Below are 17385 nucleotides of genomic sequence, written 5' to 3'. Positions count from 1 at the left end.
AATCCACACAGAGTGTTTCCTCCCTTCATCGGCATTCCCAGCATCCTAAGGAGTGGGAAGCAAAAGCTCTAAATATTCTTCTCAGTCATACCAGGAGGTCTCATCTCACTTTTAAATCCCAGAAAGAAAGAAGAATTAATTTACTAATGGCTGAAAAAAGATAATTTAAACAGCTTTTGCTATCCTAAAAGGATTTTTGATGCTCATGCAAGAAGTAGGCCAAGACAGGGGTAGTTCAAATAATTTTGAACTCTTTGTGCTTGTTAGCCTTCTGCATTTGTTACCATGGTTATTTCTAGTCAAAATGTTATACTGGCAGGGGTGTCTGCTAAGACAACAAACTTTGAGCAAATGTTGCTGTATATTTTCCAATAGGAGTGTTTCCAGTATTTGCTCAGGAAAAGTCTAAAAGCAGAGATCTCCCAGTTGGTGAACTGAAATACAAGTTAATATTTCTATTAACATTGATCAACACTGTTTTTTTTCATTCAGAATAAATAGTACTCCAAACAATATCAACAAACAGTTGATAGAATGTACTACATTTGCTTGGAGAACAAGGAAAATGGGTGGAAACTGTGATCTGTACAGACTCTTGTGAATGAAAAACGAAGTCACTGATGCAGAGTTCTTGAAATCGACATTGTACAAGATCACCATGGGTAGAAAACCAGGTGATTGGAAAGGCAGGTGTTCCTAGCACATGGATGTTGTGTGGCTCTTGAGCAGGCAGCCCAGCAAGCCTGCACAGCCTCCAAGGGCACCTCTGAAGGAGCTGCTGACAGCTGGGAAGAAGGGGTGGAACACTAAGACCTTACTGACCTGAGATGGAAAGCAATGAGGGTCTGTATGGTACAGCAAAGTGAAGTCAGAGCTGCAAAGGAGCATGATGGCAGCTCGGGTCAAAGATAAGATGATGATAACAGCAGCTGTATGATGATGTTGACAGCAGCTAGCAAGAGATTCTAGTTGTAAAAAACAACATTTTTCTGCAAAACAGATTGCATGACATACTATTAAAGCTTCAGCAGCACTTTGCACATGTAAAATTCTCCAAGTATACAATAAAATCTTCCAAGTATGCAACCTTTTTTAATGGAAAGTATTTCTGAATCATAAAAGCAGTGGATCTATACCATGGTGAGTGGCATGTTTCTCTTGAAGCCTTTACCTTTTAGCAACTCCGTCTAATAAATCGTTGCTGGATTTGAACTTATTTATATTATTACTCTCAGTTTGGGCTCAGAGCCTCCAGTTTTTTCAGAATTGCAGTTTTAACAGCATTCTTTCACTCAAAAGAAAGTGAAAACAAATAGTTTCCAGAAATGGTTCAGTGCTGTTGGCTGAGGCCAACTGAAGCCTGCATTTTCTGTCTTGAGCTGTTAACCTGCTACTGCCTTAAAATCACTTGAAGTCACTTGAAGTGCAGTGTATTTAGAAGATGGTCACTGATCAGTAGCAGAAAGGGTTACCTAGGCCCTCCCCACGCAAATCCAATCATCCTTTTGCCATTTATTACAAGAGTCATGAGCTAAAGAAACCCATTAGTAGCTATTTTGAACAAATTAATGAGAGTTAAATATATCCAGCCACTCAGAGCAGCATGATTCATTCACAAATAACAGCCAAGTCATTGGCCAAGGTCCTATTTACATAAATTAATGAAAGGATCACATTTACAACAATGTGTAGTTTAAAGATAATTGCAGGCACATACAAGATCAGGACTCTGGCTTGTGATGTTGGGTAGGAAATAAAAGAATAAATGAAGAGACATGGTAGGTATGAGAGAATATAAATCAGGTGGATCCAAGGTGGGCAGTGTGGGAGTGGGAGCTCTGGAGACTTGTGGTGGCTTTCTACTGCTGACCTTCACAACACTCACTGTGGCTGGCTTAGGAAAAGAACAATTCCCATCATTTGCCATGAGTGTGACCATAGAAAATCCAAAGATCTGCTTTATGGGCTGCAGTGATAGCTTCTAACATTGTGCCTCTATAGCAGAGGTACTGTTGGGGTTGGATCTTTTGTTGCTAGATCAATGCAATAAGGTGAGTTTTATCTGTAGTTTGGTAAGTAAATACTTGGAGTTTGTAACAACATGAAAGCCTAGCTACTAACATTCCTGCCCAAACCCACCATCTTGATTTTGTGCCTTTTTCTTTTTTAACTACCTGTCTGGTTTAAAGAAGAAATGAGAGAGTAAGTGAGCTGGACTGTGGAACCAGCTTGTAGATTGTTCTGTTATTTATGCCATCCCTATTGCTAATGGTCAATAGGACAGTAGGAGTGGTAGTATCCTTTCTTGGACAGAAAACACTGTTGGGAACAAACCAGCAAACTTTATAGTTCACAGACTCTTCAGAAGGTCCTAGTCAGGGGAGATGTGTAGTACTGGACTACTGGCTCAGCATGCCATGCAGAACACTGCTGCTTCACAGCAGACATGACTGGAAGCTTAAAAGATATTAAATTAAGGGGGAAAAATACTATTCTAGCATTTAATAGTAGGAATGTTCTATTCGTTTTTTTTCTCCAACCTTGCAATTATTAGGGGTGACATGAGGATATATTCACCTGCAATTGCCTATCAACAAAACCACCCAGGTAAGGTGTAGGCTGCACTTCAGATGTACAAGAGCAAGGTGCCTGTCAAAATGTACTCTGATTTACTGGTGGCAGAACATCCATGGCTAAAAATATTTTTGAATGAAGATATCAGAAGGTATTTTCTGTGAGCTTGTGGATCAAGATAAGCAGGTTTTCCTAGATTCCAGCACTAGATCCATAACAGCATAACCTCGTGTGATAAGTTTTCCTTGAACTGTTAAGTACTGAAAATATATTTTCTGTGATATGTGGAACACTATCATGTACACAAAAGGAAATACTACTTCATCAGCTTAGCTATCTTTTAAATGTAGGGAAAGTGGGAGCCAGGGAGATTTTGGCAACTACAGTTCTACTTTGGTTCAGATATAGACTGTTAGTCATAGTTTTCTCATCTTCTCAGAGAACTTGTACGTTCTTTTGTGCTGGGTTTTTTTTTCCTCAGACAGCTGTAAACTAAAATGAATGTTTTCAAAATTCAGGGAGTAATCTGACTTTGATGTCAGAATGTCTTGTGAGATAATTTGATCTAACTTGCTGTCTAGCATAGACCAGAGTTTCAGACAGAAAATCCTACAAACCTGATTGGAAGATACTAGAGAGATCCTTTGCTCTTTGGTTGTTTTGCTTTGGGGTTTTTTGTTTGTTTTGTTTGTGTTTTGTTTTTGAATCAAGAGTTCCAGCCTTCTTGTTATAGTCTATAGAGACTGTGTGAACTACACTAATTAATTACAGTGCAATAGTGATACATGCTTTTGTGTCTGAAATTGCCACCCTACAGGTGTTTCTTGGTGTGGCATGTTCATGCATTGGCAGGTTGAAGAGCTGTGTAGACAGTTTTGGTACCTACATTAAGTTATGATACCCATTTTCTGAGCTGTGCTTTGAACACATCAGGACTGCCAAGTTTATATCCCTGAAATGTTTTTCTACTTAATAAAAAAGAGCCTGGGATGAGTCCTCTGGAGCTGAGCCCCTCATTTGGGCAGTATTGGTCCTTGCTTTCTACTCTGTCTAACATTCTCAGGATTGCCCTTGTGGGAGCTGCTCACTTGTGCATTGCACCACTGTACAGGAGGAGATTCCCCTGCCAGCCATGCCCCTGTGCTGGGGGTGGCAGGGCTGATCTGAGCCTCAGCAGGAGCCACAAAGCAAGGCAAGGTGTGTGAAATGCAGCAGGGCAATTCCTGGTTCTCAGCAATCTGGGATGGAGGGTGTTGCTCTTAAAGACTGCTTTTCTTTTGCACGTTGTCAAAATAAAAACCAGCCTGCAGCCTCCAAGTTAAGCACCCTCTGGAGAGGATGCAGTACCCATTTTAGGCAGCATGAGATTCATAACTATGCCAGGGTAAAACAAAGTGCCCAAGACATCTTAAATCAGCTCCAGACAAGTGCCAAACAGCTTTCAAGAGGATTAATGTACAAACCAATAGGAGGTAAATGCCTTGAAATTCTGCTAAAGAAGAATCAAGCACAACACTCTGTGGTACTCTTAAAAACTTTCCTTATACCATTTAGTGATTAATCCAAATTTAAGTTGTAACTTCAATTTTTGGACTCAAAGACTAAAGCAAAACATTCTTTTTCCTTCCAGTCTTTATTAGAGATTTATTTTGATTAGTGTAATACTTTCTATGCTATCTTAACCTTTACAAACAGAATCCACTAATTTCTTCCTCTCAGTAAAGGGTTATTTCTGTTATCAAAGTGTGAGGCAGTCAATGTTCCTATCTATAAGAACTCTAGTAAACTAACCTTTAGTCTTGGTCATTAGAAATGAAGCCTTCAGGATGAATGTTCTTTCCCATGCCACTAAAGGAAGCAGAGTGACTATACTGTAAACTACATATAATGCAGGCTTCAACAGGGCTTTAAAGCTGCATACCCTATAAAACCATTCTCCATGTTTTCTTAAAACCCACTGTGTGCAGTTTTCTGATATTTCTTAGACATGCTTTCTAAATTATGAAGTAGAGATATCAGACAGTCCTGAAATGAATAGTATGTTACGTAGCCATGAAGAATATTTTCTTATAGGAGACAAATGCTGCATCATTTTAATTTATTTGATAACTTTAATGGCTGTGTGTGATGCTGTTGCCAATGATATTGGCAAATTTACCATTGCAGTCATGGCTACTATTTGCATAATTGCCTGGAAAAATAGAAAATCCTGTGCTCTTATCAAAGATTATAGTTACTTAGTTACTATAGTTACTACAGTTATATAGTTGTGCTAATATTTTGGAAGGCCTGGGCAATGGTTATTTCCAAGTGGGTGTGGCTTCTTTACTTTGTACCTTTCTGTTAGCACTGAACACAGGAATTTCACAAAAACTGTCACAGCGTTCTTCTGAGAAAACTTTTCCTTTCGGGAAAAACCTGTATTTGGCACAGGGTAGTGCTGGTAATCCTGTGTGCCAATCATTGGGTGGGGTGTCTGAGAATTTGGACACTGTGAGCACAAAGTGAAACTTCTCAGTATCATCCCTCCTGCAGCAGGCCTGTAAGAACTTCTCTTGACATCAGTTTGCTTGAAAGGGTAAACTGAGTCTTATTTAGACCAGTTTGAAATCACAACGATGCTGCACAAATCTACCTGTACTGGCTAGCAACACCCTTCTTTCAGTTTCCATCCTCCAGCTACTCAGCTTCTTCAGTGGGAATTAATAAGACAAAAGTTTTTCTTGAAGTTTGCAACTTGAGCCTTATTTTTGTTCTTAGTGGACTGTTTTCCTAATAGGCTTCAAGCAATGTAATTTTCCCTTCAGTCCAAGCTGTCCAGTACATGCTTTGTCACTGCCATTCTGCAGGGCCTCCTAGCTTGAAATGCCATGGAAGAATGTGAAAATTACCCCAGGGCCCATCATAGCTCCCTGCCAAGATGAAGCAGAGGCCTATTAACAGTTTGAAGTAAAATCCTTCTTGTTTCATCACAGTGCAAACTTTTTCTTGGGCAGATTGCAGGGCAGTTTTGTTCCCTGATTGCTCAGCCCTTATGATAAATCAGTGGCTGAGTCTGGTGTTTTCAACTTGTCACACAGCGGGGTGAGTTTTATTTGTTTTGTTTTGTATTTCTAAACAGCTTTAAACACATAATGCATCACGACTGTAAAACAGCATTTAGAAAGAAAAATGTAGGTGATCTTGAAGATCTCAAAATCTCTTAATTTAGGGTCAGACACAGAGATTTTGTCATCAGCTTCTGTATAAGTCAACAGAGGATTAACTGGCTGTTTAGGAAGCGCCTGGTAACTGGTTTCTGCCTCTTTCTTTTAGGGTAGAGTCAAGAGAATAACTTATGCCAGAGACTAACTGTGTTCTTATAGCCACCAATTTCAAAAGTTCAAAAACCATGAAGTAGGCCCCAGAATATTTTAAAATGTATGATCTTCTATTACAGTCCTTTTATTTGCTTGCTTTTAGTTTTGAATTTACTTTGTACTTTCCCAGCTTTTCTTTTCAGCCTTGAAAGCTAGAAAGAGATTCTTGCCTAATCATTTGTCCCTATGAAACTGTGAGAGTAAAAGGCACTTCTTAAAATAGTTCTTTTTTTTAGCCCAACATAGGAGAATGCTGAGGTCATAGTCTAACTCTCTCAGAGTAAATCTATTTTGTGTAATAATCACCATCATCTATGTAATCCTGACAGTTTGCTTTTTAGGTAAAGTACTGAGCTATTGTACTGAGTGAAGATCAGTTACTACTCGGTGGGAGTCTTCTGTATCAGTTTAGTCTGAATAGTTTTTTATTACTTTACTCTGTTTTTCTTCTCACATAATTCTTAGTCTGGAAATTCTGTCTACTTAGGAGTCCTTAAGAGAGAGACGTCTGTTATTTGGGTTTAGATCCTGGCTCTGGTGACGTCAATGGAAAAAAATCACCCATTGACTTCAGCTGGGTCAGGATTTCTCCCATGTGGTTTACGAATCTATTGATTTTAACTGAGGCTGTAGAGCCATATACACATGAGAAACAAACTGCAGAAAAGAAGCCAATGATCAAACTCTTCCCCAAAACAAAGTCTTGGACCGTCTTTGATCTCACCAACACCTGTTTCATAATCTTATTTACACATCTGAATTTCTCTTCTGAAAGGACACAAAGCACTGCATGGCACAAACTATTCCTTAATTCTGTGATAAATTGTAGAATTAAAATGCCTGTGTACAGCTCTAATCTGCCCCCAGTTTGAGGGTATGAGCTTGGGAGCTTTCTTCAAGCATCAGCCTTACTGCACATCAGGAGGCAGCACACCCTGCATGCTGATGAACAGTCATGTACCAAACATACTTTTGAGAGTGGCTTCTAATGCCTGTAACTTGATGTTTTGGTAACATTTGGCCTTGACCTTTCAAATGTCATAGTAAGCCCAATATACTTAATTGTGAAATTACTGTGTTGTGAAATAATGAAATCTCTGCCAAGAAGGAAAGATGCTGAGACGTCCTGAAATGTGGGAGGTCTATGTCTATGTCCATTAACACAGAAGAAGAAAAAAGGAATCTTTCAATTGTAGAATGTAGACCCCTGAAAGTCTATGTGGAGTTTGGTTTTTTTCCCAAAGGCAAATGTTTTGAGGGTATTTGGATCACCTTCTAAATTTAGGATTTAAGAAATTGTATCCTCCTGTATCAATCCTTGGGGGGAAGAGAGTGTACCTCCATTTTATTCTTGCACTCTCTTTAAAAAAGGTTCAGGGTTAATCTCGTGTTATCAATGGATTGTGTCCTTGCTGTCATTGTGGCCATGCTGACAAGTGAGGTCCTACATGTGAATTAGGCACTGCTAAAAGCTGCCACTCCTATAATATCCTAATAAATAAAATTAAGCGGGAAATCCAAGAATGGTCAGCTTGGGAACGATCTTTGTTATTACTGGGCAGCTCTGTATTTACAAATAATGAGCCACCATGAAATTCTCTTTTCCTATAAATGTTGTGACATTAATTATCAGGTTGGGATCTCCTAAGACCTGTGAGGATCTACTGCTCCACCTTGTGGTCTGAAAAACGCTTCCCGTTATTGTACTGGTGGGCCAGAAAAAGTCCAGCCTTTTCCCCATTTTTTATTTGACTGGAATTTGACTGGAATCGGTATCATACTTTCCCTCGAGAAATGGATCTTAAGGGCAAATAACGTTCTGTCACCTTTGGCATGCTTCAGGATAGACATTGGAAGAGGTCTTTCATTACAGAAGAGAAAAATAGAAACGAAAATATCAGTGAAGAGTGCTGTACACACATATCCACATAGTTCAGGAGGTGCAGAATAAATTAGAAATAGCTGGCAAAAACCAAGATGCACAATATTCATCTGCTTTTTTCATTACACACACTAGGCCCAAGGAAACAATGATTTGGATGGTCAATGAGGCAACTGCAGAGGGTTCATTCTTCCATGCTGCTGTTGGGCCAGAAAATCAGCTCATTCCCACAGTCCTGCAGTCTTCAGTAAAGATGAATGCTGTGCAATTGCCCAGCCACAATCCTTCCCTACATCAATGCCACAAAAGCTGTTTCAGCAAGAGTGCTGTAGCAGGACAGGACAGTGCTTGGAAATCATGCAGTGACTTTCTCCAGCTCTGAAATTGCACAGGAATAATATTCTTCTGCTGTTGAAATCACAATTCCTATGTACTTCAGTGGGGTGGGATCAAACCAGCACTGCTCTTCTGATGCTGAGTTTGTCCTAGGGAAGCAGTTTATAACAAAGCATTCCAAGAAAGACTTTATGTCTGTGTGGTCTAACACCACTAGTCTGGGAGGGTTGGATCTTATTTTGGACACCTAGCATATATTCTTAGACAATTATAATAGCCAAACTGTAGCAGTCAGTTAATACCTACATTAAGAACACAGCTTCTGCAATCACTTGTGCTTTTGGAAGTGAGTGGTTGTGTTCATAAAGCCTTAAGGAGTAGGAGCACTGGAAAAATTACCATCTTCTATAAAAAGACTTATTGTATAATACGGGCAGCTTGTCTTACTACATACCAGCAGTCAGAACGATTGTCATAAAAAAAATTTATGGACTGGCAACACAAAACTGCCTGCCCAATCCTGCTTGAATTTTGATTAGTAATATGTTATCACAGAATTCTGTTCACTGGAAAGTTGGTAGTGTGCTTTAGATGAATATGAGTGTAGAGAAGGACGTGGCTTACACAGCCAGACCTCCCTGCTGACAGTTTCTGCTTCTGAATGGTAGACCTGGTTCCCAAATTCTGTTCTGTGCTGTCACCTTTGTCATGCTTCAGGAAAGATTGCAAAACTTGTTTGAATAGTGAATAGGGGAAAGGAGGAGTGAAAATAAAACAAAGGATAGTTTTGATAAGTAGTTTAGAGGTCTTTTCCTATGGTTTTCTTGAAGAATAAGTCATAAGGCAAGGAAATTAACTGTTTTCCTTCCGTGCCTCTCACCTTCTTTCCCTTCTTTATGGATTAAAGGTTTCAAAAACTCTGTGGCTAAAATTAAGTATGTTGAATCTATACAGAAGTTATGATGCTGAATTATATGACAGTTACCCAGAATTTCCATGAGAACAGGAATTATTCAACAGTACTGAGGATCTAGGCACTTTTGCCCCTGATTTCCTGAAGGACTCAGATATCCATATTTAGGAAATCAAATTTTGAATGTCAATAAAGCTTTGCATTTGAAACTATTCTAATACACAGCAAGAGGTTCAGTAATTTATGGACTGATTTTAATCTGTCATTCCCCTCACAGCATATCTAAACTCTTGCTAAAGCTGTACGTTCCTCCTGATCTTGTGTGTAAGTAGTTGTATTAACATTCTGTTTCATATTGCTCTAAGCATGAGGAAGAAGTATCTGTCTGGAAATAATATAATTATACTGCTGGAACTGTATTCACATATTCACTGAACTGACAGACAGGTTTGTGGTATTTTACCTAAAAATGAAAGTGAAATTCTACCCCAAATCTTGTAGACCATGTCTCAGTCTCTTTAGAGATATTTTGGTTTCTCCAGTAAAGAAGGGCTGTTGGCTCCTACACTCCTATCCTGGCCTTTCTGGCTTCCATTACTCCCAGAGCTTTAGATGATGTGAGTGAAAAGGCAGACACATGAAGATCACTTGCCTGCTATTTCAGCTGGAATGAGTATCCAAACACAGGACCTCATGTCAAACTGTAGGAAAGCCCAGTATTTGCTTCAGTAGGAGTTAATATGAACTTTGAAGGCTCCCTAATGTGACTTCAGAATTTACTTGTGCAGGAATGGTTTACTGGGGATATTTCAGTATTTCCTTGGCAGAATTGAGAAGAGTGTACAGGAAGGAAGAGTGCTTGGAGAGGAGGCAGGGGATGGGAAGACCTTAAGCAGAGATTTTAAATTTTCAAAAACAGAACTAAGTTTACTTCTTGAAGTCTTTTCTGCTTCTTAGTTTAGAACAAAGTACTTCAAGTGGTAATCAAAATGTGCATCCACTACACTTGGAAAGATGTATCTTTGCTTTTGTCAGCTGGTCCACACCAGCTCTTTTATTGTCAGTAAAGCTGGAAAATCAGTTTTGGTAATTGATTGGAGCACCCTTTAGATCAGGTCTCAATACTTGCCCTGCATCAGTCACAGGATGGTCCTCTTAGGGAGTAACATCAAGCTAAATATTACGGATCTCATCTAGAATCTTTCTATGCTGGTGTATCTCTAGACCTTTGTAAATTTGTCAAGCTAAGAGTTGCTAGAATTTTTCAGGGACAAATAGCATCTCTGCACAGACAGGTATTTAGCTGACAGTCTATATAGTGTGCCACTTTTACACTATTTCATGGTATCATACCTCAGAGTCAGAAACAAGTTTACAATTGATGAAAGATTTGGGTGAGAGATTCAGCTCTTCCCTTTCAGCCATTCTTAATACTTCATATGTAGTAGGTGTATGATGCAGTAGCTTATAAGCCTGCAGAAATTCCTGTTCTGAAGATTTATTTTGTGGGCCCAACAAGACATGTAGAGCAGAAGAGGGAATTTCAGAGAAGCAGCTGGCCTGTGAGCTCCAGTGCAGAAGAGCCTGGGTGAATCCATGCCCTGCATGCACCAGGTGATTGATTAGTGGCTGATCAAGGAAGGGAAAGAGAAGAGATGGAACAGGAAAGGGAACAGAGCATCTGTGAGCTGGACACTGACTTTGGATCTGGGAAAACAGGTACTGCCACACCACACAACTGAGCATTGTCCCTAGTGCCACACTATGGCTGAGAACCCAGAGCTCATGACCATAGTGAAGGGATCAGCATAACAGTTTAATCTATCTGAGGTCAGTGGTTTGATGTGCTAATGGGAACTGAAAACCCCTTTTTAGGAAACCAAAATCACTACATTTGCATCTGAGCTTTGATTGACTGATGAGTCAAACTCTTGGCGTAGGCTTTGCAGTGAGATTACTTCAAAGTTGATTTATTATTATCATCATCAATGCTATTTTGAAATATAAACTCTGATATTGTAAGGCAAAGGTCATCCACCTTTGAACTGTAAAGTGCCAGGTTATATTCTTCCCCAAAATAGTGATTAAATTTGGTGGCAGACACTTTGTGAAACGGAGGAGGCAGAGTGTAGTGAAAGACAAGGTGGTGCTGTCAGCAGCAGTTTGCTCTCAGTGCAGTGGTGCAGTGGCCAAGGCTCCCAGCTCCCTGGGAGGTGACAGCTCCATGTGTGACAGCTCTGGGCTCCTGACTCTGCTGGGCCTGCTCAGGGATATTTGGATCTGCTTTATGCTCTCTTTGGTACCTGTGCTGTGGATTTCTCAGTCCTGCATTACAGCTTATGGAACTATGACTAGGACAGGGAGCATTAGGATAAAATATAAGATACTTCTAAAGTGTATTGATTGCTGGCAAACTGTTCGTTGAAGCAAACAATTTCTTCTGGAAAAACTGTGGTCTAAAAACACTTTAAAATAATGCTGCAGGGGAGATTTAAAGTGTGCATGATGATAGCTAGAGTAATGTTAAAATATTTATCTGCCACTATTCTTAAATTCATTAAAAACTTAATCTGATTCTTATGATACAGTAAGTCTCCAGTGACTAATCCAACAATTACATGCTTCCTAATGAGTAGTCTGAACATGACTGACCTTGCAAATACTTTGGCTCACAAAAGAAGTACTATATGTTGGTAAATTCCTTTTCCCCAAATTTTGGTGAGAAATATTAATTAATTAATATGACTATGCAGGAAGAGGAAACAAAAATGAACATTAATACTGAAAGTGTCTTGTACAAAAACTACAATAGCTTGTTAACTAAGACTGAGCATCATCCTCCCCCACTGTGAGCACATCAGTTAATCATAGTAGGCATTACTCAACTTCATTTGGCATCAGTAAAATTTCAGATGTAATCCAAATATCAAGGTAACTCTTTCTCTAATTTGATGAGAGTATAATTCTAATAGTAGCCTTCTTCTTTAATTCAACATAGCCTTTTGTAGGGGTGGGGAGTAATTAAAATGTTGGTTGTATTATAAAGAATTCTTTGGATTACATTAATGTTGACCACTTATAGAGAGAGAGTTATACAGCTAGGGAATCTTTTTATTAAAAATAGTTTTAAAAACTAGTGCTCTTGCCAGAAAGGTTATAATGAGGATATAGCTCTGGTAAGATTAGCCAGTAGAAATGACCATAGTTGATTTCTCCATGATGAGCCCTGCTCCTTTGCAACTCTCACAAATGTACTGCAGAAGAAGTATTCCATCTGCTGCAAATAGTGCTTTTCCTCTGTGCTGTGAGCAGCTGTCAAATACATGTAAGTTGTGGTCTTTTTTGATCAGCTGAACTGGCAAGGTGAGGTTTGAGAATTTCCCCTTTTGGAGTGTTGCCATATGCACTTACTGGGAGCTTGCAGATTTTCCCCATCTGTGCAGAGCCTACCCTATCACCTGATAATTACTTTAGAGCACACAGTGGACATATCCTGCTTCCAAGAAGTCAGTGAGAGCAAGAACTCCTCCAGTCTGTTCATACTAAACTGTTCTGTAATCTTTCTGTGGCACGTTTCATATTACCATATAGCCATTGGATCTGTCTCTGCCCTTGTAAGGCAAGCAAGCCCTATGAAAGTAGGTAACTGATATAGAAAAATAAATGCTCTAGAGTTTTAGATCTTACTAAAGACTGGGGATTTTTTTTTTTTTTAATAGCAGAAGAATGATTCCAAAAATTACAGTTGTTTACAGAAAGGTTACATTCTGCCATCTATCTTTGTGCAGAAGTCCCATTGGGGTCTCTCAGCAGGCTACTCCCAAAACACAGATGTTTCTGGCTATTCATTCAGTGCTTTAGTTCTGCTGGATGCTTCTTACTCTCTAGCTTTTTGTTACTGGGAGCTTGTTAAAATATAAATGTTTCTTTTTGTTACCACCACCAGTGCTGTCTCCGAAGTTACCTAACAAAAAATGTCTGTGTAGCTGCCGCTGGGTGGTGTATGCCTTGTGTAAGTAAAACACACTAAAGTAAACTGTCAGAGTTTTGTATAAATGGAACTTCCACATCTAACCCCAAAGCCTCCATGCCTGTTTTTTTTTTTTTTTTCTAGAAAATTTTCCTGGAGTTTATCAAAGAAAGAAACTCCAGAACTTGGCTAGTAAAAAGAAGGGAGTGTATATACATCCATGTCCTTGTAAAATTCAACTTTGAATGAGGGAATACAGTGTGTGTTTATATTTTCCTTTTCAGTTCTTGTATGTTTCCATGCTTTCTTGAGAGCCACCTACTTTTACAAGCATGGAAAGGCCCTTAGTGTGTCTGCAGGCATCTTGAATTAATCATAGTTAGCTTTAGGACACAGTCCATATGTCAACCACCAGATTTAAAAAAAAAAAAATTAATGTAAAGGAAGATGCCATTTTCTACCACTTCCATGTCCTTGATGTTGTTCTAAGAACATTTGTAGAACCTTTGTGGGTGTAGCTTTTGGTAGGATTGCAGAAATTTTTTTTGTTAGGTAGCACAGGTTATGCTGAGCCAGGACTTATCAATTGGTTGATACCATGTTCATAACCCACACGTTTGACTGTCCAAAGTCAGCTCTAGTTAAGTCACTGAGGCTGAGAAATTGCTGAGGCTTTCAGAATAAAGAGAAACTACAGGAGGAAGAGGAAAGGAAACCTTTTACCTTCCGTTGCTCTACTTTATGCATACCATCCAATTCAAGTTTAATCTGTTCTGTTGGTTTCTTCTTTACCTAGCACCTATTTACTTGTAAACACCAAAAGGCAAACTGTAATACTAGTATGAGCATCCTGTAATTTATTTTTTTATAGGTTAAGTCTGACCATGCTAGGCAAGTATAAAAATGACTTCTGATTTCATCCGTTTAATTTGCTCAGCATTGCAGAAAAACTACTAAGATAGTGAAATTAAGTTTCCCCAAGTCTATATCCATATACTAACTTCTGCATGGGGAAACATAGCAATTATATGAAACCCATTGTGTTGTCCTTTTGAAGCAGCAAAAGTTAAATTAGGGCTAGAAAGGTTCCCTCATGCAATAGGAGTGTGTCTGTGTGTGTGTGTGGGTGATATTTAAGAATATTTATGATTTATGACTGGAAAGATCTCAACAAAATCCAACGATATCCCACAGCTCTGCCTGTTACCTTATGTTTTATGTTTTTTGGTCTTGTAGGAAAATTTAAGCATAAAGCAAACAAACTCCCAAAGACAGTTTGAAAGAAAGAAGGGACTGAGTTGGCTTGAAACTTAGTAAAGTACTTTCAGAGCCTGAAACTCTTACAAGAGTTTCTACTGACTAAAACTGATATGTATGTCCAACATAAGAGGCAATGGATGGAAAAAATTTAGGATACCGGAGTGTTTGGTCTCTCTATCAGTAAACAGTTCTCAGTCATTCTGTAGACTTTGGTAGCAAAGGGCCTCTATACCTTTGCTCTAAAGATCTGATTTTACTTTAATGATATGGAAGAATTGCTACAAACTTTTCACTGAAATGTGCCTCCTGTAGCTGTTGGCTTTCTCTTCATTACCATTTGGAAGTATATAAATCAAAAGATGCTAATGAAGACCCAGTTTTTTTCTAGCTGAACTGACATAAGATAATACATGGTGGCTAAACAAAATGCAAGAGTTGCAGACTGTTACCTTCTGTGCCTGAGCTGGAAGTAAATTATGAAGGAAGCAGGTTAGGAAATTAAGTGACCCAAATTACAATAGAAAAGAGTTCAGGCACTCTGGGTGTCACCTTGTGCAATGTCACATAGGGGAATACATCTCTTTTCCTGAGAATTGCCAGATGAGGCGGAGATGTGGCCATGGTGCAGCTGTCCGGAGTGGTATGAATGATGCTGCTGCCACACCTGCACCTGACACGGCTGGAGCCTGCTGGCTTCCTGATGCATTGTGCTGCTCTAGTGTGAGGGGCTGGGAATATTTTCGGACATAACGAAATAAGGATGGAGGTTACTTTTCAGTACTAACTACTTTCTTCAGTCTGTCTGGGTGGTGAGCAGAGAGGTTTTCTGACTCCTCTCAGAAGTTTCGGAGGAACCAAGCTCAACCAAGTGTTTCATTAGCACCAGTATCCTATGAAGTTCCAAGAAGAGGTACAATTCCATGTCATTTGATAGAGATTTTCCCATTCATCCTGCATTCCTATTTTTACAGGAAGCAATTATTTTATGCTAAAAGTGTGTGAACTGTTAGCCTTTATCACCAAGCAACCACACCATCCTTATATACATACATAATTACCTTTCAGAACGTGCTTTCTCTCTGTCAGTTCTATCTGTGTGGTTCACCGTTCACACACAATTCTCCATCTGCCAGGCAGGGTCTGTTCTTTCTGTGTGTGATTTGAAAGCACCCCAGGCACCTGCCCGGCTTGCAGATGGTGTTACTCCATCACAGCCTGGAGTCATCACTGACAACACAGCGTACTTCAGGGAGATGAAAGAGGATGATGGAGTTAAGGTCTTACTGAAGACATGCCAGACAATCTGAGCCAGCTATAGTTACTGTGTGTAATTTTTTGTTGTTGTCATTGCCAAACTGTGCAGGAGGTGAGGTTTTGTTTGTAACAAGTCTCCTACCTACTTTGGAGGAGGGGAGAACCCCCACAGTGCAGAACCGAGGGCAGAAATCACGATCCTACATTAAAACTGCCCCCACGAAACCTTTCAGTGGTCTGGGGCTAGCTCTTCTGGATGCTGTTTTTCTGCTTGAGCGTTTTTGGTTTGGCCCTTCTTCCCCCCTCCGCCCCCTCCCTTTTGGTGCTATTTTTTGCGAACGAAAAAAAAAAGTGTTAAGCAGCCTGGAGCGGCAGCAGAAGGCAAATACGCCTGTACTCAAAAACTAAGTTAAACTTCGAGGAGCGTGCGAGCAATGGTTCCCGGGAAGGGGCAGAGCGGTGTCCCGGGTGCTGCGGGAGCGGGTCCCCGCTGCCCGGGAGGAGCGCGGAGCGCCGGGCATCGATCGCGGCGGTGCCGCCGCTCCTCCCTTCGCCACCCGGCACCGCGGGGCGAGCTCCGGCTCCCGGCTTTGCCCCAGAAACTCCGCCAAGAGCAGCGGGATGCCACCCTCGCGGCGGTGCGGCTTGGGGGTGCGGGGCCGGGGAAAAACACCTCGCAAGCAGTTCTCTTACCCCCTCCATTTTTGTAGCAGAGGTATGGAAATCGCCAGACGTTGGCCAGGTCCACGGCGAAGCCGATGACGGAGAGGAGGAAGTCGATCTTCTTGCCCCAGGTCTCCCTGTCCTGGGTGCCGTAGCGCGGCGCGGGGGCGGCGGGCAGGAGGCTGCTGCTGGTGTACTGCACCCCGTTGTGCTCCTTCACCAGGATCAGCTCCACGTCCTTCTTCGGCGGCGGCGGCGGCCCCGCGCGGTCCGGCAAGGGGGCCACCACCGACACTTTGCGCTCGGGCTGGACCTGTTTGTTCATCCTCGCCTTAAACATCCAGAGAGAGCGAGCTGAGGAGGGGGCGCGGGCGCGCAGATAACGGAAGTGCGCTTCCCGCTGGAGGCGACTCCGCGCTCAGCCCGGCGGTGTCAGCGCGGCGGGAGCGAGGCACGGCCGTAATAAGAGCCATGCAAATGAGGCGGGAGAGGGGGGACCGCGGCGCCCGCGCCCGCCGGGGCGCCCCCGGGGAGCGGGGCTGCCCGCGCCTTCTTCCGCGGGGAGCGGCCGCACCTGGGCCCGCCGCCCGGCCCCGCCAGCTCCGACCCGCGCCCCGCACCGCTGGGAACCCGCACTGCCCAGAGCCCCGCGCTGCCCGGAACCCCGCGCTGCCCAGAATCCGCACTGCTCAGAGTCCGCACTGCCCAGAGCACCGCACCGCTCAGAGCCCCGCACCGCTGGGAGCCCGCACCGCCCAGAGCCCCGCACTGCCCAGAGCACCGCACTGCTCAGAGCCCCGCACTGCCCAGAGTCCCGCACTGCCCAGAGTCCCGCACTGCTCAGAGCCCCGCACTGCTCAGAGTCCCGCACTGCCCAGAGCCCCGCACTGCCCAGAGACCCGCACCGTCCAGAGTCCGCACTGTTCGGAGCCCCGCAGTGCCCAGAGCACCGCACTGTTCGGAGCCCCGCACTGTTCGGAGTCCGCATTGTTCGGAGCCCCGCACTGGCCCCGGTTCCCCCGAGTTACTCAGGTCGCCTCCGTCCTGCCGCAGACTACGGCGCGCTCGGAGCGGCTGCTTCCCGCCAGGCAAAACACGCGTCCCTAGTCCAGCCAGCTGAAATTGCCGTTAGCAGGCAACAGGTAGAGCCTGCTTGGATTGCCCACTTCCCTTC

The 17385-nt window shown here is 42.1% G+C and overlaps 1 protein-coding gene across 1 annotated transcript in view; it reads right to left on the bottom strand.

The window, feature by feature from the left end:
• Nucleotides 1-16645, bottom strand: part of SLC6A2 (solute carrier family 6 member 2) — a 57232-nt gene extending 40587 nt beyond the window's left edge. The window contains exon 1 of the mRNA XM_014893855.2: nt 16242-16645. Coding sequence (XP_014749341.2) covers nt 16242-16551 — 310 coding nt within the window. The 5' untranslated portion in view covers nt 16552-16645. The remainder of the gene's footprint in view (nt 1-16241) is intronic.
• Between the last annotated feature and the right edge of the window lie 740 nt (nt 16646-17385).

This window comes from Sturnus vulgaris, chromosome 12, assembly GCF_052056855.1.
Source record: "Sturnus vulgaris isolate bStuVul1 chromosome 12, bStuVul1.hap1, whole genome shotgun sequence".
NCBI lineage: Eukaryota > Metazoa > Chordata > Aves > Passeriformes > Sturnidae > Sturnus > Sturnus vulgaris.
Note: the sequence above shows the minus strand (reverse complement) of the source record. Positions and strands in the feature narration are given on the sequence as shown.